This window comes from Enhydra lutris, unplaced genomic scaffold (genome assembly GCF_002288905.1).
Source record: "Enhydra lutris kenyoni isolate GAN:26980312 unplaced genomic scaffold, ASM228890v2 scaffoldscaffold1, whole genome shotgun sequence".
In the NCBI taxonomy this organism is placed as follows: domain Eukaryota; kingdom Metazoa; phylum Chordata; class Mammalia; order Carnivora; family Mustelidae; genus Enhydra; species Enhydra lutris.
In genome coordinates, this window is record NW_019154085.1 from 17,574,334 (window position 1) to 17,598,662 (window position 24,329).

The window sequence follows — 24,329 nt, forward strand, 5'->3', positions numbered from 1 at the left end:
CATGATGTCCCCAGAGCCCCGAAGTGAATTCGGCTTTCTGCGTTCCCCGATCACCGAGCACAACAGGGTTGTGCAATTCGCATCATCAGCCTGCCACTCTCTCTACGCGGGAGACCTCACTAATTCAGGGGGAAAGAATGACCAACCCGATGAGGGTTCTGAGATGTGGGAAAGGAGAAGTCAGAGCCTTATCCTCATTAGGAAAAAAAAAAAATAACAAAACAACAACAACAACAACAACAACAACAACAACAACGGGACAGCTGCTTCCTGCCCTGCATGGACACACACATGGGCGCGCGTGCGCACACACACACACACACACACACAGGCGGTCAAAAGACTAATTTTTTTTTTTTTAATCGAACATGATCACAATTCGGAATGGACTCCTGGCCTCATGTGGTGTCTAGCAGGTGGTGCTGGATCAGAGCCCCGACCTGCCCCCCACACACCATCTGCTATCACTTACACAGGAACTCAGTGAATAGGACCATTCTATCTAGAACCACCTCCGTCAAGACCTGGTCACAGAATGGAAAGCATTGATCTGAATACTAGGAAATAGTAAAAGGGCACTGGTAATCTGAGGTATCTTCCACTTCTAGGACTTGCTGCTAAAAATCGATTCTATCCAGTCACTGTGCTGAGCCACGAAGGAAACCATCGGGGGAGGGTGAACCTGCCAGGGGGGAATGAGCACCAGTGCGAAGGAGCACACGTGAACACTGAAGCGAGGTCCACCGCAGGCCGACTTGTTGAACTGGAAAAGGGAGTTCCCCTGTAGTCCCCATCTGTTATTTTTAAAATCTCCGTTAGGAAAAGGGGGAGAGGGATGATAAACAGGAAACAAAGATAGAAAACGCCAGACTCCCCACCTGCCTGCAAACACACAGACACGCTCAGTTAGGGGAGGGAAAGGGAGAAGATGCATTATTGGTACTTGTAGCTGTGGCACCTGTTACTGTGAAGCCTGTAGGAGGGGCTATGGAGCTGTGGCTGGGCTGCAGGTCCTTAGGAATGCCACTGTGAGAACTCAGCTGGTGGCCGAAGGCTGCGCTGAACTGAGGGAGCTGCTGCTTGGGGGAGGTGGAGGCCATGAGTTCAGCAGAAGGCCCCATGCCACTGAAGCTGGTCTGCGGTAACCCCGGGAGCACGCTGGAGCTGCTGGGGGTCACAGTGGCGAAGGCAGGCTGTGTGGTCTCTGAGTTCGAAGTGGTGGGTGGCGTGGAGAGGGAAGTGGAGAGAAGATGTCCATCTGCGCCGAGAAGGTTGCTAAATGGAGAGGGCTCTCCGAGGTTGACAGGGAGATTGCCCCAGTGAGTTCTGGGGTTTACGACTCCTCCAAGTGGCACCTCGAGTTGGGTTGGGAGCAAGTGCTGCGCCATGATGGGCATCTCTGCTGAAAAGGTAGCTGCCATATTATCACCAGAGAAAGATGTCGTGTGGGGAGAGGTGATATGGTCACTATAGGGAGACGGCACGTGCTCACTATCATAATGGCTTCCGTGGGGCGAGGAGTGTGAATGATCACTGCTGTATTGCTGTCGTGAGGTGATTAGGTCATCTGCCTTGCTCAGCAGCTGGGCAGGATGTGGCCTCTGGGAGGCATGGCTGCCATCATGTAGTCCATGAAACTGTCCTGGGAAGGCTCTCTCCCCAAGTGCACTCTGGCTGATCAGAGTGGCAGAAGTAAGGCCAACGTTGGCTGGGGCAGAGAACTGCCCCTGGATCTGCCCTGCCAGGGGTGTAGGTGGGTTAGACAAGGTAGCAGAACGGAGCAGGTTCTCATCCAGCTCTAGACTAGAAAAATTATCATGTACTATGCGCCCATTCAATAGCTCCCCTAGGTCCGTGTTAACTTCTCTGCTCAGGGACTGAATTCCTGAAGCTCCACTACCTGTGGAGAACACCCCTATTCCTCTATCGGACAACTCCTGGACTGGCACACCATCTGACTGGGTAAGTACCCCAATGGTACTCAGGCACTCAAGAGAAGTTACAGCCTGCAAGGCCCGTTCGAGTTCCTCGGCCTCTTCGGTAGTCGGAAGGAGGTCTCCATTCTTTCCTGAGGAAAACAAAAGCCATCGAGAATGAGCAGAGCTCCCGCTGGTCCTGTATTACAAAAAGTAGATGCCTGTATTATTTTTCAACAATATTCTATGTTAAAGGGGCGCCTGGGCGGCTCAGTCAGTTGAGCTCTGACTCTGGATTTCGGCTCAGGTCATGATCTCAGGGTCATGAGATCGAGCCCCACATCGGGCTCCATACTCAGTGCCCGAGTCTGCTTAAGTCTCTCTCTCCCTCTGCCCCTCCTTCCCACTGCATGCACTCTCTCTCTCTCAAATAAACAAACAAATAAATCTTGTATAACCTGGATGGCTCAGTGGTTTAAGCCTCTGCCTTCGGCTCAGGTCACGATCTCAGGGTCCTGGGATCGAGCCCTGCATCGGGCTCTCTGCTCAACAGGGAGCCTGCTTCCCCCTCTCTCTCTGCCTGCCTCTCTGCCTACTTGTGATCTTTCTGTCAAATAAATAAATAAAATCTTAAAAAAAAATCTTTTAAAAATTGGGCCCCTGGGTGGCTCAGTCAGTTAAGCGTCTGCCTTCAGCTCAGGTCATGACCTCAGGGTCCCGGAACAGAGCCCCACATCAGACTCCCGGCAAGGAAATGTGCTTCTCCCTCTCCCTCACCCATGTGCATGTGCGTGCTCTCTCTCAAATAAATAAATAAATATAATCTTTTTAAAATAAATAAATAAAATGGCCACCTGCGTAGCTCAGTTGATTAAGCATCTGACTCTTGATTTCAGTTCAGGTCCTGATCTCAGGGTCGTAGGATCAAGCCCCACACTGGGCTTCATGCTCAGCAGGGAGACTGAGATTGTCTCTCCCTTTGTCCCTCCCCCCCCTACACACATGAGTGCTCTCTGATAAACACATAAATCACTGAAACCAAACCAGTGTTCTAGTAAAGAGTGTCCCTGTGGAACAGAGAAGCTTCCAAGGACTGGACTGGAACCTGTGTCACATCTTCCATTTATCCACAGCACCCTCTACACCCAGCTCATCAAAGCATTAAATTCTTAGGGATTTTGAGCAATACCAACTTAAAATGCACGGTGACCAGTCTGACTACACCTATGTTTTTACGTAAAGTTAAAATCATTAAAATAGGAAACATATCCATTCAGACTGGAGACAAAAGGCTGTGTAGGAGTCCCCCTTGGTTCTTCTGCTCTTGAACTCGTTCCTCCAGCAGGAGGGCGGCTGTGGACGACTGGACACACAAACTCATGCCTGCGCGTGAGCACCCCGCATTTCCCTCCACTCACACACTATCTTTTCAAATGCTTTTTGTGACCTGCTAATCCTGTTCCTCTCCTTCTAACTCACTTTCACAGAATGGAAGCCCATGGGCTGCTGCTGATTTCACTTCCAATATAAAAAAATCTAGGGGCACCTGGGTGGTTCAGTCATTAAACATCTGCCTTCAGCTCAGGTCATGACCCCAGGGTCCTGGGATCGAGCCTGAAGTAGGGCTTCTCGCTCGACTGGAAGCCTGCTTCTCCCTCTCCCGCTCCCCCTGCTTGTGTTCCCTCTCTCGCTGTCTCTCTCTGTCAAATAAGTAAATCTTTAAAAAACAAACAAAAAAAAACTACATAGTTGGGAACTTGACTAATCGCCACAAAAATATCTTTTTTTTTTTTAATGGGAAAGAAACATTCTAAGACTATAAAAGGTTTCCCCTGAAAGCACCAGAGACCTGGTGAGATTAAGCAAACTTTGTTTTGGAAAAATGCACTTCAACTGACATACAGGTACTACGATTGGGACAAGTTCCAAAAAGCTTCAATAAAATCAAGTTTAAAATGTTTTTGTTGGGACGCCTGGGTGGCTCAGTCGGTTAAACATCTGCCTTTGGCTCAGGTCACGATTGCAGGGTCCTGGGATCGAGGTCCTATGTAGGACTCCCGGCTCAGTGAGAAGCCTGCTTCTCCCTCTGCCTGCTGCTTCCCCTCGTTGTGTACACTCCCATTCTCACTTTCTCTCTCTCTGACAAATAAATAAAATCTTAAAAAAAAAAAAAAGTAGTATGTTTTTGTTGAAAAATAAAGTAAAATGACTCATTGTAAAGCAACAAAGTTAAAAACCTAGCAATCAAATGATCAATCTATTAAGCCTATATAGCACGGTGAGACAAACCACACAGCTCTCACTTGTAACAAGGTAAAGAGCTTATAGCAGTGCTGAATTTTCTGTAAGGAGGGGTACTTCAAACACATCTCAGAAACACTATTTCCCTTTTAAAAGGCTCATTAAAAAAAACAAAACAAAACAAAAAAAAAACAGTCTTGAATCAAAATGTTGACCATACCTTCAAAAAAATCAAAATCTTGTAAGTCATCAGGTAGCCGTGGCAGGACGTCTGAAAAGTCCTCCTGGTTCAATTCCAAGTCATGTGGAATGTCAGTGATCTCATTGGCAATGTCATCCGGCAACTCATCAGCACTCAGCTCTGGCGTGGACGGGCTCCTGGGGAAGAGGACATGGTTGGCCCCACCACTCTCCCTGCCCCTCCACACCAGTGTCCCCAAGACAAGTTCGTCAAACACAAAGATGGGAAATCCTAACCCAAACTTCTACTTTCAGAGAAGGACATGTGAAAGCAAAAGGAAGACCTCACCATCCACAGTCAGTATTTCTGCAGCTTCTAACCAGGTATTGACAGAAATTTCAAGATAATAGTTCTACTTCAAATTAGTAGAATGAATTATAATTTTGGGCACTGATTTCTGGTAAATTTCAAATCTAGTCGAAATAATAATTTTTAGAAACGACATAAACAGATAAAGTGGAGATGCTTAGCTGAAACTCTGAGTAGCCTCATTCTTCGGGTGAAAATGCTAAGCCCTGCCAAAACTGGTAGTTCATCAGGATTCTGATGGAATATTTCTGCTGAAGCGTATATGGAACTTCTGTTAAAGCAGGAAAATCTGAGTGGACAATTAAATGCTCCATTTCAGCATCTGCTTTCTGCATTGTAACAAAATGTTTTACTTCACATCTCTCACTCAAACATTCGGTAAAAATTATACTGGAAACTACAAAGCCGAGGCTGATCTATCAGATGGCTTCTGGAGCCCAGGCACAATGCTAGAGAAGAACGTGAGGTTACACGTTCTGAGAACCATCCAACACTAGAAGGAAACGGGAGCTTCCACGCCGCCACTGACCGGATCTGAACAGCCTCCACTGGCAGTGAGACGCTGGTGGGCATGCTGAGGTTCCCTTGGGGTACTGCAGGGGGGATGGGTTTTTGGGGTCGACGAGGTCCACGCCTTCTCTTCTTCTTGTGTTTTTTGGTAAGTGCAGGAGGCTTGGTTTTTTTCCTGGGTTTCCTCTGCGGCTGGTGCTGAACCTTACGGGAGCTATCTCCTCTCAAGAAATTATCCTTCGGAATGAATAAATGGGTATTTTTAAACGGAGATGGTTTGGGAAAAACCTAACAGCTACCTGAAAAAAAGGCATCGCTTAACATTCTACGGAAGGCCTAAAGCATCCTGCATGCCTACAGCTGTGCACAGCAATAAAGGAACGAATAAAGAATTCATGTTTTAATTTAATTCAAATCAATTCAATATACACGTACAGTTCATCCCATACTCATACCCAGACACTGTGAGACCGTGGCAGGCCAAAGGGGAGGTGCAGGTGGGTAGAAGAGACACAGGAAAAAAGAAGACATTGGGATCGGTGTTGTCGAGTAAAAACATAATGAATGAAACGTAATGCACTCTCAAAGAACTTACTCTTCCACAGGAAAAATAGGAATGCAGGTATACATAAATACAGTACAGAGAAAACAAGGTAATAATGATCTTCTATGGATATACAAAAGGAACATCAATTATTTTTAGTTGCATGATTAAAAGGAAATGGCAGAAAGAAGAAAAAAGAAGAGCAAATAACCAAGTATGACTTGTGTTTGGGATGTGGCATATGGAGGACGGACTATGAAAGTAAGCTGTGAAGTTTAGCACCAGATCATGTATGACTCTGAATGCCGTTAAGGATTTTCAACTTCATCTTCTAGGTAATGGGAAATGATTTTTGATGAAAGGATTAACACAACCTGACAAATGTTCTGAAAGGAGTAACTAGGCTCGTAGCAATATAAAGGGACAGACAGCCAAGGCAAGTGGAGGGAGGCATTATTTCCAATCAGAGGCCTACTTCAACGGTCAATACAAGATAAACGACTACGGCGATGTGAGTGGGATTGGAAAAACAAAGCCCTGTAGGGACAGCATTCTTAAGATTTGACAGCTCCCTGGATGTGCTGTGGATGAAGGGAAGAGAGCACCTGAAGAAGTCTCTAGGGTTTCTAGGGTTGACTGTTAAATGATATCATTAGTGGGAACAGAGCACAGCAGAGTAAGGATTCAGAAGAAAAGTTAAGGAATGCAGTTTGGCTCACAATTTGAGGTATGAACATGTCCCAGGAGATAGGAAAAAAACGGTGTAAGGGATAAAGAATGGGGTGGAGATGTAGCCTCAGAAATCATGACATGGTAAAAGTCCTTCCAGTAATTGACATGGGCCAGGGAGACGAGGTAAAGAGAGAAGGCCGTGGGACGGCAGCGTTATAGAACCGTTCCAGTTAAGTGAGTAGGCAGAGGAAGAACCAGAAACGGACAATATAACCAGCTTTCTTCAGCACCCGCCCTCCCATCTGAATATGCATTTCATTAGTTCCAAGATACACACTGGAGCGTCCCTGCAACTCAGGTACCTCTTACAATAATGGCATCTTACAATTGCCGTTGACCCAGTGATGGTCATGATAGTCGGCATTGCCTGCACGCGTGCAAAGACGGTAACAGTTCTCGGTACTATGGCTGTGAGAGTCTAGGTATGCACATTGTTGCTTTACATGAAGAAGAAAAACCAAGTGTGCGAAAGCACAAAAAGAAATAGCACATACAACTGTCAGTACTGAAGCAAATACTCATTATTGAAGATCTGACCACAATTCCTTTTTCTTTCTTTTTCAAAGCAACAACCAAATGATAAAGGAATAGAACCACAAAGTAGACCAAACTGTGTTCCAGCTGATGAACGTAGAAAACACTGCCTTTCCCGGTCAAGTAATACAGCAGAAACGTTAGACCAGTAGCATTAGAAAAGATAGAAATTAGAAAAGATAAAAATCTATGCCTGATTAAGTCTAAAGAAGCTATTTTGATAAATATAAATCAAAAAATTTTAAGTGGTAAGAAATGCACCGTGTCCCATTTTTAAAATCTCTTGGTAGTATATAAAACAATCGTGGCTTTTACAATGGATGCCACCTTTCATTTAATGAATTCATTGATAACTCATAACTAAATACATAAAGAGTACAGACAACAGTATTTGAAAACTAGTAACTAAAACTAGTTATTAATACTTAAACAAATTTAAGACAAGAAAGAGTAAGATTAAAGTATCAATTCAGGAAATCCAAAAGGTCAACACTAGCTAAATATTTGGGTCGAAACACATATACAGACTCCAGTCACAAATGTACGAATTTATAAAACAAACAACAAAAAAGAAAGGCTGTTTCCCAGCGTCTACAGTTCTGTGGCTCAATATTTGAGGTCTACTTTGACTAGATCCAGTATTTAATTCAACAAACAGTATCCGAGCGACCACTGGTACCCACCAGGGTGCTGGGCACCCATCCCAGTCTCTCCCTCTAGGACCAGTGTTAGGTAGGAGAAAATCTGTCTAACCCAAGAGCTACATGTCCTACTTGTAAGACACTCGGTACCACCTAGCTCTGGTTCTAGGTGTGTGTCTTATTCTCCTAAGCTTATGCCTTGTAGCCCAACAATGTCATTGGTCATGTGCTAGGTACTCTACAGAGAACTGCCCCCGACTGAGGCCCTGCCATGCTCCTGGTAGTCCCCCACACAGCTCCTCTGAAGCGCTGGCACCCCCAGGCCCTGGAGGCTTTCCTCATGCCATCTGTTCATTGCCTACACTATTCACTCCCAACTTGTTCACGGCCTCCTTCTACCATATTGTGTGTGTCAGCCTGGACTTCCTGTAGCTTGAGCTGCTTCTACCAATGGCTGTTCTGTCCACTGGTTGAACCTAATTCTTCATTTCAACCCTTCCCAGCCATGTGTCTGTTACTCAACAGTGACTTCCTGGGCATCTCTGTTCTAAGCACCAGGGATATAGCAATGAACAAAAAATGTTCCTGCCTTTGTAAAATTTACATTCTAATTGAGGGATACTGGCAACAGACAAACTAACTGAAAAATAATATAGGCTGATGTGGCCGGAACTCCAGAGGTGAAGGGGGTACAAGGTGCAGCTGCGAAGACCAGATCAGCAAGTCTCACAGGCCAGGTGAGAATCCTGGATTTGACTCTGGATGTGATGGAAAGCCACTGGAAGGTTCTGACTGGGAAACTAAAACGATCACGTGTACATTCTCAAAGGCCTGCTCTCACGGCCACATACGGCATTCTGGAAAATGTAAAAATTATACGGGCAGGAAGACATCAGTGGAGACAGAGGAAGGGGCAGACTGCAAGGGTGGGTGCAGCCCAAGAGAATGTGGGCGGTTAATGGCACATCTGGATTATGGCGATGGTTACAGGACTGTGTGTGTTGTCAAACTCAGAGAACTGCGGACCAAAAAGAGTGAGTTTTACTGCATATGAACTCAAATGTCTGTGGGGTGGGGGAGGGCCACAGCAAGAAAAAGGGAGACCAATGTCTCCGGGCAAAGGTGAAGACAACTAAGGCTAGAATCATGGCAGCCAAGCTGGCACAATGTGTTTGGATTCAAGACCGTTTGAGAGTAGAGCCAAGAGATTTGTACATCATCCTCTGTGAGCCTCTCACTGTGGGACTGATGGGCTACAAAAGTTTGCTATACTCAGTTGTGACTTTTAACTTAAAACAGTCCTTGATACACATTTAGCGCATGGCAACACCAGGAGCACAGCCTTGTACTGTTACATCCTGGTCCAGTGGCCATTCGGCTACCCTGATGAACCCCTGAAAGTGCAAAATGCTTACAGAGAGAAAGAATGGTCTTACTCAGCTTTTTAATGCATTATACCTTGCATACTACCTAGCAAATAGTGGAACTCAGCAAGTATCTGGGTAAAAACAAAAAAAATGTACTTAATTACAGAAAAAATTGGCTTCTGGCTAAAATTTCATCAGGTATCTATGACATTCACTGAACTGTAAATATAAAAAAGCAAAAATCTAGAGAAATAGGGCAAAGAAAACTTGAAAAATCTGTTAAGTGTAAGAAAACGTACCTTGAGGGGGAGGGAGGTATGGAATAGGAATAAATAGTAAACAAAATAACTGTATATAAGTAACGACTAAATACCTTCTGGAAAAGTTTTCTTTTAAATGAGGCTATGAAATTAATCCAACTGATCAGGACCAGCATATATATATTAATATTTTATATACATATTTATGTATTAACATATTTATTTACGTACAGTTTTTAACTAATGCAAACAATACTTTTTATTGTGGATTGCTGTCAGAAGTTTGAAAGTCTCTGCTGCAGAAAATCAAATCTGAACTCACCATTTTTTTGGCATGTTCTTCACACAGCGGGGTCTGGTGTGTAATGTCGAATACGGGCACAGAGCACTGCTGTCCGTCTGCGAACTTGGCTGTGCAACTTGAGAAAAGCTGCTGAGAGCGGTTCAAGAGGATATCTGTGGTTTTCAAAGTTAGGAATATAACGCACTGAAACTCAAATTATTTAAGTTTTCAATTTTTATATAAAATCTGCTTCTGGGGCACCTCGGTGGTATAGTTGGTTAAGCGCCCGACTCTTGGTTTTCGCTCAGGCTGTGGTCTCAGGGTGATGGGATCGGACTCAGTGCTCAGCGGGGAGTCGGCTAGAGACCCTCTCCCTTTCTACCTCTCCCTCACTGCATGCACGCACATGCTCTCTCTCAAAATATATAAATTAGTCTTTAAGGAGGAAAAAAAAAAACCATTTTCTTCCCTTATTTGTGTTTCCTAAGTAATAAATTTTCTTATCTATAAAAGCTGAAGAACCAAGCCAACTACTAATGTGGGAAATGGTAACTGTTGAATTTATCAGAAGATACTTCTAAAGGAGTCTACTTTGCTCAAAGTCTCCTAATAGGAGTCTCCTTTATAGGCATTCTGATTTTTGTTATTCGGAAAAAGCAGGGTCATTTCATTCTTAACACACTAACTCCTAGAAATTCCACTATAATGGTTAGAAAATACCACTTTCTTTTAAGGAAAACTTTCATATATAATCCTCATCAAGAAGAATAAAAATTTTAAGATATAGTTACAAAAGCTCATCTATCCAAATATGATTTTTCATTTCCCATTTCCAACATGAAACTCAAACTCACAACTTACGGAAAGTTACTTTTAGATCAAAACTTTATCATTAAAACTAGAAGATCAGCTTTACTTGATCAACATTTTTAAACGTCCAAACTTTTAGCCCCTAGCTGCATTTCCTCAAGACATACTTTATACCTATCAAGGGACCACCTTTGTTTTTCCTTTATACTTTAATAGTTGAGGCTATTTATAAAACCCTGACTGCATAGAAAGTGCTGCTGAAAAAGTTGTGAAAATTTGATGCCAGGAATGAAAGGAGGGCAAAAAGTCAAAGATAATAAAGAAGAGCAAGTAATTGCTACCGTATAAATTTTTTAAATGCTACTCAATTTTAAATGTTTAATAAAAGTGAGAGTAATAAGATTTCAAAACCAGCCTGAAGCCCTTTACCGCATGTTTTCCTCAAGTATATTCTGTCTTAATGTATCTTCTTTCCTAGTCAGTGATGTTTATCTTTCTTCCATTTCAAATCAGCACTATGTTCAATACAAAATAGCAAATTATTCCCAGGGCAAAAGGGACACTGTAAAACTATGTAACTTTCTGGGAAGACTAAAATCAGATTTTGAATAATACAATTTGCCTTCTCCATGAACGGGTGTTATAGTTGCCTCCTAGAAGCTATGCAGAACCACGGCAAGCACAAGATTTCTTGCAACTGAGTGACCGCCACCAAAAGAACCTGCTACTTGCTATCAATTTTTCAGATTCTGATATAATTCTTGAATAAAGAATCACAACAACAGAAGTGGAAAAAAATTACTCGGGAGACTTCATGAAAAAAGTTACACAAAAATTTTAAACATTACAATAGTTAAGATTTCAAAAGTTATCCACTTGGCTTAAGAATGAAAATACCAGCCCTGAATGAGTTAATACTTTTCAGTGCACACTCCATTCAGTTAAGAGGATACGCTGGAAACAGTGTCTGGTGAATGGAAGGGCTTTGTTAGGGCATCGTTCACCCTTCACGGTTCCACTGCATGCGGCTGGCTCTACTGCTCTCAACTTGGTCCGGCTCATGCTGAGAAAGCAAAGAGACAACATTCATTTTTAAAAGAATGCTGGGAGAATCCAGGGCAACGTTACAACACCAGGCTGGCAGGTTGTAACACCAATATTTTACCTTCCTATGTTCATTCAGTAAAAAGGTGACTATGAGGTACAATGACCAGTTCCAGTATTTCCCCAATCTACTGACAAAACCAGTAATTATATATTATCATCGATCTCCACAATGCCTATTTTTTCTTTTTAAAGTGGTATTTTGGTTCCTTTGATGTCAGAAACAGCCAGTGAGGAGACAAAAAGGGATAAAGAACAGGAGACTGGATTAGCAGACCTAATTCGGAATCTCAGCTCTACCTCTTCCCAGCTGTGTGACCTTGGGCAAGTTACTTAACCTCACTTAAGCCTCAACTTGCCCGCCTATAAAGTAGAGATAAGAGTACCTTTGGGGGACAGGTAAGCACCAAAAGATATAACACATCTAAAATACTTATCATATACAGTGGATAGTTTAATACCTAGTAAATAGTTAATGGTTGTTAGTTCTTGGTATTATTATCCTCATTAGAGTCTGGTCATGTGAAGCTGCTAAACAGTGAATGTGCAAGAAACTTGACCTCATATAGAAGAAAGGTGTAATGACATGGAGAAATGGTTGATTTGCTCTCATCTTCCAAAATGAACTCATTTTGGATATATGTTTTAAACTTTTCAAAATATGTACAATTCCATCTTTCATTAAATGTTACCTCCCCTCTGTATATTCAAAATTTAAATATTTGATTCTTACTTTTAAATTCATGAGTAGGCAATGTGTTCACAGGGTCCCAGAAAAACCAAAGAATAAAAAGCTAGGCAACAAAGAGTCTACTTTCAAGGTGCCTGGGGGGCTCAGTGGGTTAAGTATCTGCCTTCTGCTCAGGTCATGATCCCAGAGTCCTGGGATCAAAGTCCCGCATCGGGCTCCATACTTGGCTGGGAGCCTGCTTCTCCCTCTGCCTGTCACTCCCCCTGCTCATGCTCTCTCTCACACACACACAAATAAATAAATAAACTCTTAAAAAAACAAAAACAAAGAGATTTTTATAAAATAAATAAAATGTTTTAAAAAGTCTTTCTAGCTACCCTTGTCCCAATTTTCCAGTTCCCACTCCCTCTATAGTAAGTATTCGTTTGAATAGTTTGTGGATCTTTCCATAGTTTTTTTACAAACATTAAAAATTAAAAATACATAATATTCAAGTTCTTAGAAGTACAAAATTGTCCTGAGATAATCTGACTCTCTGAAGCATCACAAACTGGTAGGACTTTACACCTATCTGAGGGTAGACAAGGAAATCGACATGATATGCTGAATCACATGTCAGGCATCACGAATAAAATATCTTTTGAACGGTTTCTATATCTAAGGATGATTTTTTTAAAGATTTTATTCATTTATTTGACAGACAGAGATCACAAGTAGGCAGAGAGGCAGGCAGAGAGAGAGGGGGAAGCAGGCTCCCCGCAGAGCAGAGAGCGCAATGCGGGACTCGATCCCAGGACTCTGGGACCATGACCTGAGCCAAAGGCAGAGGCTTTAACCCACTGAGCCACCCAGGCGCCCCTATATCTGAGGATTTCAACAGAATGATTTACACTAATCAGAAGGTCATTCAGATCCCAAAGTACATATGAATCGAAAGAAAATCTAAATAAAATTTCTACTCTAACTTTCATATAAACAGTACATACAAATAGAGAACCAGGTACTACCATCAAGGCATTTTAATTAAGGGTTCTACCAGATGTGTCAGAGTCACAAGAGTGGGGAAGGGAGCCATTAACTTATGTCTATAAACCGGACAGACAATTTCAAATAAATGAAGCCGTACTATTGTGGCAGCCTACCCCAATTCTCTTGGTCTAGATTTAAATAGAAGGCATTTCTCTATATCGAATAGATTATTTTTGTGGAACACTTCAAGAATCTGCTCAGCCATTCACCAAGCCTCGGATACACTACAGTCCCTCGTTTTTTCTTTATCCTAGATTTCGAAGGGAACTACTGGTTTCATTTTGTAAAATTGCTGATATGTTCCAACTCGCCAATCTTTCTCTTAAACAGTAACATAAACTTAAAGTCAGAATTTCAATACCCCCCACCCCGGATGATTAAGGTAAAAATGCCTGATGTTAGACAGATTTTTATTACCTGAATAATCTCAACAAAAGGAGAATTACCAAAACATTTTGATGTTTTTAATGTGAAAACACCTACTATGAGTTTCCCTTTTGTATGATTAGATCCCCCTTTTATAATAAAATTTCTACACAACACTAGTCTCTGCAGGATTGTGGCTACAAGATAACTAGATCTGAGTTTATATACTTAAGCTATTTCAGTGGTTTAGTCCACATATTCACCAATATATATGACAAAGCTCTTAGATGAGAAAGAATAATGTTATTCAGTTTAGATCCAAACTGTATGTTAAAGGATATCTACTAAAAGGCAGTCATCAAAGTTTTAACTTCTAAAACATTTAAAGCCAACTTTTTAAATGTCTTTTGTGGAACCAGTCTTTGAAAGCAAAAACATCAAATAGAGGACATTATCCAACTAACAGCTAATTTTTTGTGAGCCTGAAATATAACGTAAGTAAAGCAGTAAACTACCCATCACCAACAAAGGATTATGGCTCACTGTTAAATGATTATCAGTGAGGCACTGACTAATAAACTTTTTACTAATCATGAGTGACAGAAACAAATGACATCAAATTAATAATTAGAGTTCGTCTTTGTATTTGTTTAGTAATATTTAATTACCACGAAATTTTTTTAAAAATCACTAACGAAGGTTTGGGAAATGTCTTGGGGGAAAAAAGGGGGGGTAGGGGGATTCTGCCAGTTAAAAATCATAGATAGATACAGTCTTCTACACAAATACGGATTGTCCCAAACTCAGAGTACAGTCCCTTACATCTTTGACAAGATCCTAATAATTTATATACAATGCTCTACACATACAGACTGCTTCACGCCAGACAAAACTGAAGTCTCTACTGAAACTGTACACTTGAAAGCATTATCTAATGTAAATGTTAGATATCATTATTTTAAAACCTATGTTAAACCAAGTGAATTCTTTCAACAAATAGAGAACAGACATCTCTTCACTTGTTTAATTCTATCCATTCATTCATCAATACCAGAGACTTAAGAACAAAATGTACATTGTTCCTGCCCTTGCAAAAATGACTGTCTAGCTTGGGGCGCCTGGGTGGCTCCGTCGGTTGTCTGCCTTCGCCTCAGGCCATAATCCCAGGGTCCTGGGATCCAATTCTGTGTCCGGCTCCCTGCTCAGCAGGAAGTCTGCTTCTCCCTCTCCTTCTGCCTCCACTGCCCCTGCTGCTTGTGCTCTCTCTCAAAATAAATAAAATCTTAAAAAAGATTTTAGCCTGACAGAAATATTAGTATACAACTGGACAGTGAGCAGAGTACGGAGCACAATAAGCATATGTAATTGGGGACCTAACATAGTGGAAGCTGGGAATGGTTCTCTGAGAAAAGTTAAGTCTATGAGTACAGAAGCTAAGACTTAAAGGACGTTCTAGAATGGACACTACCTCTCCCCTACACAGGAGTCGGGGCTCTAAGAGTGACTAATATACTGCAGGCAGCGGTCGTTACGTAGTATACGAGACACACACACCAAGTTTCAAACAACTCTAAATGTCCTAAGCAGCAGAAAACTCTTAGGGGCAGAGTATCTTTCTGATAAATGCAACTGAAAAATAGGTTATTTTTTTATAACAGATATTAACGAAAACCAAAATATGTAAAACCAAAATGACATTTCAAAAAATATATAGGTACGTAAGAAATATGATCAGAGGCTATAAATAAAGGTTTTTTTTAAGTTTTGTTTTAAACTCCTTTTCCTCAGTGACTCATGATCACTATAGGGAAATTTTTTTAAACTTTCATTTATCAATTATCCTACCCTTTTGAGATAGCTACTGCTAATATTTTGGTATACAAACTCATAAAATTGTGTGTGTGTGTGTATTTCAAGGTTGTTATCCGAAAAAAATAGTAAGTAAAAATTGTGAAATAGGGACACCTGAGTGGCTCAGTGGGTTAAGCCGCTGCCTTCGGCTCAGGTCATGATCTCAGGGTCCTGGGATCGAGTCCCGCATCAGGCTCTCTGCTCAGCAGGGAGCCTGCTTCCCTCTCTCTCTGCCTGCCTCTCTGCCTACTTGTGATCTGTCTCTGTCAAATAAATAAATAAAATCTTTAAGAAAAAAAAAATGGTGAAATAATAAACTCCATAAAAAGCTATGTGTTCTGGGGCATCTGAGTGGCTCAGTTGGTTGAGCGTCTGCCTTTGGCTCAGGTCATGATCTCGGGATCCTGGGATCCAGCCCTGTGTTGGGCTCCCTGCTCAGCGGGGAGCCGGATTCTCCCTCTGCCCCTCCTCTCCATTTGTGTGCTCTCTCTCTCAAATAAGTAATAAAAATCTTAAAAAAAAAAAAAAGAACTATGCCTTCTAATCTGAAAAGTATTTCCTTAATTAAATGTGAAAATATTTTGGAAAATTTTAATTCAATTAAGCTAGTTTTCTAAAAGATTTTATTTATTTATTTGGCAGAGAGAGAACATAAGCTCGCTTGTGGGGCTGAAGTAGAAGCAGACTCCCTGCTGAGTAGGGAGCCCAACCTGGTCCTCGTTCCCACAACCCTGGGATCATGACCTGAGCTGAAGGCAGACGCTTAATGACTGAGCCACCCAGGCGCCTCTTAAGCTAGTATTTTTAAAGGTATATAACCTAAATAAGTAATTATGATTAAAGTTTTCACCACCTAAACTGATTTCCAAAATGATAACACCACCACAATTTCTTCATTGAAGTATTAGGTAACCTCTACATGTTCAATTTATGGATTTTCAGTCAATAACATAGTACGCACACATTATAAACCATGTTTTCGAAACAAGTTTTTGAGAATATAGGTGAATGGCTATATGATATATTTTTAAGGGAAAAAATGGGCACATTGCTTTTAAATAACATAGACCCAGTTTTACTTAAATATATACATAAAACAGAGAAAGCCCAAGGACTGACATCCGTATTACAAAGCCATTAAGAGCCGTGTTTTAAAGAATTAGTATCATGAGAAAACGGTTATAATTCAATGTTACATGGGAAAAATTAGGAAATACAATATACCTAGGGCATGATCTCAATTTTGCTTTTTAATACAAATACATGGCTCACTGGAAGATTTCATACACACACAAACACACACATGTACACACACACAAAGAAAAAAGACTACAAGGAAATAATCAAAATGTTTACAGTGTTCATTCTCTGTTCTGTGCACGGTGATATTATGGAAATCCCCCCCATTTTTTTTTTATATTTTTCAAATTTACAACAAACAAATACTTGGACTATAATGTAAACAGAAAAGATTTTTCCCCCCAAAGAAATGCAATGTAATGAAGTATTCTAAAGACATAATATGCAGGATAACGGAGATACAGAAAATATGCTGGAAACAAAATTTTTTTTAAAATGTAAGTAAAAAATATAAAATACTATTTCTGTAGTAAAAAAAAAAAACCTGTAAATATCACTTTTAAATAATATATGAAATTTCTAAGCATTGTGATTGTTTTAGCACTCTCAAATACTTTACCGAATAAATTCTCGTCAAACTCGGGCAAAGTGACGGTAATACTTTTACGGACAGCTCGTGGCGATGTTCTCTTACCACGTGATGTTAAATTTTCTCTGAGCAATGAAAACAAAATGCAACGCTCAAATATTTCAGGCTTAACTGCCCACTGTCCGCTGCGCCTCAACGAGCCCGTCGCAACCCGGAGAAAACGGAGCGGGAGGCCGCGGCGCCGGCGGACCGCGGGGCTCTCACCTGGTCCGGCTGCACGCAGCCCGCTGCAGCTCCTGCATCAACTGGCCGGTGCACTCCGGCTCGCGGCTGGCCGCCTGCAGCAAAGCTTTCCTAAACGTGTGCCGGCATTTCTTTTGACGAGATTCTGCCCGCTCCAGGCGGCAGAGGTGCTTATATTTCTGCTGAAAGTAAGTGCAAAGTTGGGTCACCCTGGAGCTCCTACTCTCCGTATCATCGTCATCGGACCTGGAGAGCGCAGGGAGACAAGGGAGGAACTGATGAAACGTGAGGCTCGGGTTAGAGAGGGGGAAAGCGGGTCAAGAAGAGGGTCGGAGGCACAAGGGTCACAATGTGGGGCAGGTGAGCACATCACAAAATTCGAGGAGAATTCCGGTAGGGCTGAAAGAAGTACCGTATTTCGACAATGAAGAAGGCAGCAGAGCCCACCCAGCGCTTTCAGACGCTTCACCTTTCCAGCATGTCAAAATCAACACAGTGCATCAGGGTCTTTTAAATGTTAAGGGACTTGGGGTTCTCGGGAAGAAAACAGTTTCTTTACCTTTACTTACTAAAATGTCTGAGTAAATGACACGGCAGTTCTGAGGAAACACTCAGTGTAATTTCATAACAGATAGGTCACACCAGAAACAGAGCTTTATTTATTTGGCAGACAGAACACCAGTAGGCAGAGAGGCAGGCAGAGAGAGAGGGACAGACAGGCTCTCCACTGAGCAGGGAGCCCAATGTGGGGTTCGATCCCAAGATCCCGGGATCATGACCTGAGCTGAAGGCAGCCGCTTAACCAACTGAGCCACCCAGGCGCCCGCACATGTACTGTTTTTAATTCCCCTTTACCTGCTCAACACTTAAGAGAATGTGGATTGTAGGGGTCACAATCATTCTATAATAATTATTTTTAAAGAATTTATTTATTTATTTGACAGAGAGAGAGAGAGAGAGAGGTCACAAGTAGGCAGAGAGGCAGGCAGAGAGAGAGGAGGAAGCAGGCTCCCTGCTGAGCAGAGAGCCTGATACGGGACCTGAGCCAAAGGCAGAGGCTTTAACCCACTGAGCCACCCAGGCGCCCCCTTTCTATAATAATTTTTATTATTTTCTTAACATGAGATACCATTTTTAAAAAAGATTTTTTAAAAAATTTGAGAGAGAGAGAGAGAGGAAGCAGAGCAAGCGAGAGGGGAAGGGGCAGAAGGAGAGGGAGAAGCAAACTCCCTGCTGAGCTCAATCCCAGGACTCCAGGATCATGACCTGAGCCAAAGGCAGACACTTTAAGGGACTTAGCCAGCCATGAACTTCCCACTTTGCAAATTTCTGGTCTAAGAAATAAGTCCTAAGAAACATGTTCTCTTCAGTATAGCAGCTACTACAAAAACACCAAGTGAAGGATCTTACTTCAATCTTTTCATTTATTTAACATTCAACATTTGCTATTATGTCTATTACGCAGAGTCCTATAAAGGAGAAAAAATTTAAGCAGTTTGCAATGCAGTATAGACAAGATAAACAGATCCCCAAAGTTAAACAATTCAAAAGACAAAACAATAACTAGTAACAGTAACAATAACTAAAAACAATAAGTCAAACAATGGGGCAGGCTGACCAATGACTCAAATATCTGACCTCCAATTAGAAAAATCTAGGAGTTTTTCACAATTTGAGATCCCAAGACCACCCTAGATCTACTGAACCAGAATTTCCACGGAATGGGGCCCAGGAATCTTTATTCTGAATTGTTCCCTGAAGTCCCACACCAGGTTTTCATTTGGGAGTCCCAGTCGAGCCGGTAGATACTATAAATATCTTCAATGTGAGGCAGAGACCATACGGAGGTCTAGATATGGCTCACATGCTATTAAAGTTCACGAGCAAGATTGTTGGATGAGAGGCTCGGCAGAGGAGATGCCAACAGAACCGAACTGTGAAGAAAGGGCAGAATTTGAAGAAAAAGGGTACCTCACAAGGATAAATGAATACAAGCCGGGCTTCAGAGATGGACAGGATAGAGAACAGCAAGTACTAAGTAGCTTGCTTTGGCTAAGACATGGCGTACATAGGGGAGTGCAGTGGGTAAGGCAAACTTTCTAAACCTAACCTTTATTCTACCAGCAGTGAAGAACCTTGTAGAGTTTGAAGAAAACAGATAACAATAATAGAACCGTGCACAAGAAAGACTGCACTGACAGCAGGCAGAAGTGAGGAAGATGGGTGCCTGGGTGGTCATGATCTCAGGGATCTCTGGGATGGAGCCCCACATCGGGCTCTCTGCTCAGCGGGGAGCCTGCTTCCTCCTCTCTCTCTCTGCCTACTCGTGATCTCTGTCTGTCAAATAAATAAATAAATAAATCTTAAAAAAAAAAAGAAGAAGTGAGGAAGTGATAGGGAAGAGGGCAGGGAGGAAATTAGTATAAAACTCCAGGAAACAGGTAACAAGACCCCACACAAGGGCAGCAGCAGCCGGACTGCAGAAGAGGAAAGGGATCCTGCATGTATGAAAGGCAGACCTTGTCAACCGGGATGGGAGGATGCAAGGGACACTAATCATGTGGCCATTTCCGTCAGCCAAGACCAGGGAAGAGGAACACGAGCAGACCCGGGGCAGGAAATACATCGCATTTCAGACCTGAAGAAGGTAGAGTGCAGATGAGGTGTCCAAGGCAGCAGTGGGAGAAACTGTTGGAAACAATAAAGAGGAGCACAAGAACGAAGGGACAGACTTCCAAGCCAACAGCTGGCCAACTGAAGGACAGGAGGCACTGCAACTGAAAGGCCACAGAGGTAGTAGAAAGAACAAGACCTATAAGGCCATCACCATAAAAGAATTAGCTCAATTTGGTGCCTGGATATGAAGGATAAGAAGTCGATAATGGGGCGCCTGGGTGGCTCAGCGGGCTGAGCCTCTGCCTTCGGCTCAGGTCATGATCTCAGGGTCCTGGGATCGAGCCCCACATCGGGCTCTCTGCTTGGCAGGGAGCCTCCTTCCTCCTCTCTCTCTCTGCCTGCCTCTCTGCCTACTTGTGGTCTCGCTCTACCAAATAAATAAAATCTTAAAAAAAAAAAAAAGTCGATAATGACTCAATGACTTTGAACTTGCATAACTAGAATGGAAGGGCTATTAATAGAAAAAAGAGAGGAGAAACTGCAAGTCTTAAAGGGAGAGTAAAGCTCAGGTAGATAATCACTTGCCAAAGCTGTTATTTGGAAAGACTCTCTTGTGGCGGGGAGGACACACCAGATTGGCAGTTCTCAAGTTGACAGTGAATGTACAGATGCACCTGGATGTTGAGGCATGCGCCATGATTGTAATAAAAATTTTCAGGGGCGCCTGGGTGGCTCAGTGGGTTAAAGCCTCTGCCTTCGGTTCAGGTCATGATCCCAGGGTCCTGGAATCGAGTCCTGCATCGGGCTCTCTGCTCAGCAAGGTGCCTGTTTCCCACCCCCGCCTGCCTCTCTGCCTACTTGTGATCTCTGTCAAGTAAATAAATAAAATCTTTAAGAAAAAAAATTTTTTTTCAAAGCTTATGCAGAAGTTCCACGCTTATCTTGCTGCAGACCAGTAACACGCAGTCTGTAGACCCGCACAGGCCCACGGACTGTCCCCGGCATGTCCTTAACTAGAAAATCTCCAACATGCCTCCCACTTCCAAGATGCTCTAACACTCGTATCTCACACCTGGTTGTGGAGGAAGAGTAGCATTCCAGGCAGAGAAAGGCCAGCGGCCATTGTCTACCGGCAGTGACAGGCCTGCCACCTACTGCATTCTCAGTACTCCATTTCCCCATCTGTGAAATCAAGGAGAGCTGGCTCACCTACCTCCCAAGGTTGGGAAGAGAACGAAAAGAAATGACCTATCTGAAATCACAATATAAGCATAAGTAGTATTATTAGATACCAAAACCCGTATCTCTTATCTAGAATCAAATCACTTATTAAATATATACATGCACAAAACTCCTGGCCTAAACACGTTTACCATGAGCTCTAGCAACAGTCAAAGAAAAAATTAATTCGAATCACACGCAAAATATTCCAACTGTCCAAAAAGAGAGGAATATTCTTTTTTTTTTTTTTTTTTTTAAGATTTTATTTATTTATTTTAGAGAGAGATCGAGCATAAAGCAGGGGAAAGGGCAGAGGGAAGGAAATCTCCAGCCAACTCCACACTAAGCATGGAGCCCAATGCCGGGCTCGACCCCACAACCCCAATATCATGACCTGAGCCACAATCAGGAGTCTGACAATACACCAACTGAGCCACCCACGTGCCCCAAGGGAATATTCTTTTAATTAAGCTAACCTAAACTTGACGCCAAAAACTTATTAACAAGGGCAATATAACAAAAGGAAAATTATAGGAAAATCTTATTAATGACTTCAGAGGCAAAATGTATTAATAAGTTGAATCTAGCAGCATAGAAGAACAAGAAATATCCAATCTGGGTTAATTAATGTAGGAATGCAACAATTATTTTTCAATCTGATTTTACTAGATCGCTCTCCTGCAGAAAAACAATTTATTCTTCTTTCCTTTCATTTTCCAACTTGCTACTGCCTTGCTTCCTCCCGTTGTTTTCCTCATTTTCTCCTCTTTCTCTCCCCAGTCCTCATGTCAGTATGGAAATTCTTCATGTTCATAACTTCAACAACACTTAAATACTGAAGACACAAGTTTGTTCTCTAGCCCATACATACCTCACAATTACATTTCAGACACAAGGTATTTATCTGGCGTGCTCATCCACATCTAACTAGCCCAGAAATGCTGGAATTAGGACAGAGAACTAACTGGGGAGGAGGGGCACAGAAGACCTACAGGGGCCTCTCAGTTCTTCACCTGAGTACTGATCAGTACAGGAAGTGTGTGAACTGCCTGGAAAGAGAAGGCCAGACTTCCACAGAACAGGCATAGTTTGTGTTTTCATCATTCAAGGGGAAACACCTGCAACCTGCCGGGCACTGGGTAGGCCACTCAGGAGCAGACCGCCGCAGAAGTGGGGGTAAAATGAGCCCTCCGCTAAAGGCTGCTATGGCCCTATTTCATGAAATCTAAAAATCAAGACTCACATTTATTTCTAAGTATTTTAACTATGTCCCCAAACAAAGCTCTTAAAGGAAGACAAAATACCAGAATCAAGTAAGTGAAATTAACAATGTCTGGCATCTAATAAGAAATTATCACATTCAGGGGGGCCTGAGTGGCTCAGTGGGTTAAAGCCTCTGCCTTCACCTCAGGTCATGATCTCAGGGTCCTGGGATCGAGCCCCACACTGGGCTCTCTGCTCAGCAGGGAGCCTGCTTCCTCCTCCCTCTCTGCCTGCTTCTCTGCCTACTTGTGATCTCTGTCTGTCAAATAAATAAATAAAATCTTTAAAAGAAGAAATTATCACATTCAAAGAAACAGGAAACTAGGACCCATAAGAAAGAAAAATCAAACAGAAACAGATGTAGAAATGATATAGATGACAGAATTAGTAAACCAAGAATCAAAGAACAGTTATTATAATCATATTTCACATGTTTGAGAAGGTAAAGTAATCATGACCGCATTAAGGAGACATGGACAATATTTCAAAACAAACTTCTAGAGATAAAAAATACAATGTCTAATATGAAAAAACGGACTGAATGGGATTGATGGCTGGTTAGATGCCACAAAAGGAAGATTAATGAACCTGAAGATAGCTCTAGAAACTTTTCAAAATGAAACACAGGGGTGCTTGGGTGGCTCAGATGCTTGAGCATCTGCCTTTGGCTCAGGTCATGATCCCAGGGTCCTGGGATCAAGACTCGAAGTGGGCTCCCAGCTCAGCGGGGAGCCTGCTTCTCCCTCTCTCTCTGCTGTTCCCCCTGCTTGTGCCCTCTCGCTCTGTCAAATAAGTAAATAAAATACTAAAAAAAAAGAAAGAAAGTAAGTAAAGAAACACAGGAAAAAATAGACTGGGGAGAAAAATGAATGGAGTATAAGTTTTGAAAAAAGTGAACAGAAGATAAATAACAGAATAATTTCAAGTGGCCTAAAATATGCCAAACTAAGTCTCTCAAACAGAAGGGGGAAGAAAAATAACTGAAGAAAACTAGGGTAAAATTTTTCTAAATTTCATGAAAATTATAAACCTACAGATCCAAAAAGGTCAATGAACCGCAAGCACAAGAAACATAAAGAAAAAGAATTACACAAATGGTTTAAAACTACGGATGAAGGGTATTATACTAAGGGAAATTGATCAGAGAAGACAAATAACATATTTCACTTATATGTAGAATCTAAAAAACCGGGGCGCTTGGGTGGCTCGGTGGGTTGGAGCCTCTGCCTTCGGCTCGGGTCATGATCCCAGGGTCCTGGGATCGAGCCCCGCATCAGGCTCTCTGCTCAGCGGGGAGCCTGCTTTCTTCTTTCTCTCTCTCTGCCTACTTGTGATCTCTGTCTGTCAAATAAATAAAATCTTTTTTTAAAAAAATAAATAAAATAAAAAACCAAACCAAACAAGGCAGGAATAGACCCATAAATACAGAGGACAAACTGGTGGTTGCCAGAAGGGAGAAAGGTACGGAGATGGGCAAAATGGGGTAAAAGGGAGAGGGAGGTGCAGACTTCCAGTGATGCAGTAAGTCACGAGAATAAAAGATACAGCCTAGGGAATACAGTCGATGGTAGTAGGGTTGTATGGTGATGGACAGGAGTTACACTTGTGGTGAACAGAGTATAACATGTAGACTTGTCAAATCACTGTGTTAGACACCTGAAACTAATCCAACATTATGGGTCGATTATACCTCAATTAAAAAATTTAAAAAGGCATATAGGGACACTTGGGTGGCTCAGTCAGTTTAGTGCCCAACCCTTGATTTCAGCTCAGGTCATAATCTCAGGGTTGTGAGATCAAGCCCCATGTCAGGCTCCACGCCAGGCTCCCTCTCCCTCTGCACCTCCCCCCAACAGTGGCATAGTCAATTATACCTCAATAAAATTTT

At 42.3% G+C, this 24,329-nt stretch overlaps 1 protein-coding gene across 1 annotated transcript in view; it reads right to left on the minus strand.

Moving 5' to 3' along the window:
* Positions 1-362: 362 nt before the first annotated feature.
* Positions 363-24,329, minus strand: part of LOC111141970 (INO80 complex subunit D) — a 41,773-nt gene continuing 17,806 nt past the window's right edge. The window contains exons 5-10 of the mRNA XM_022494863.1: positions 17,363-17,587; positions 11,342-11,451; positions 9,618-9,751; positions 5,237-5,454; positions 4,378-4,535; positions 363-2,068 (exon numbers count right to left, since the gene is read on the minus strand). Of these exons, the coding sequence (XP_022350571.1) occupies positions 903-2,068; positions 4,378-4,535; positions 5,237-5,454; positions 9,618-9,751; positions 11,342-11,451; positions 17,363-17,587 (2,011 nt within the window). The 3' untranslated portion in view covers positions 363-902. The remainder of the gene's footprint in view (positions 2,069-4,377; positions 4,536-5,236; positions 5,455-9,617; positions 9,752-11,341; positions 11,452-17,362; positions 17,588-24,329) is intronic.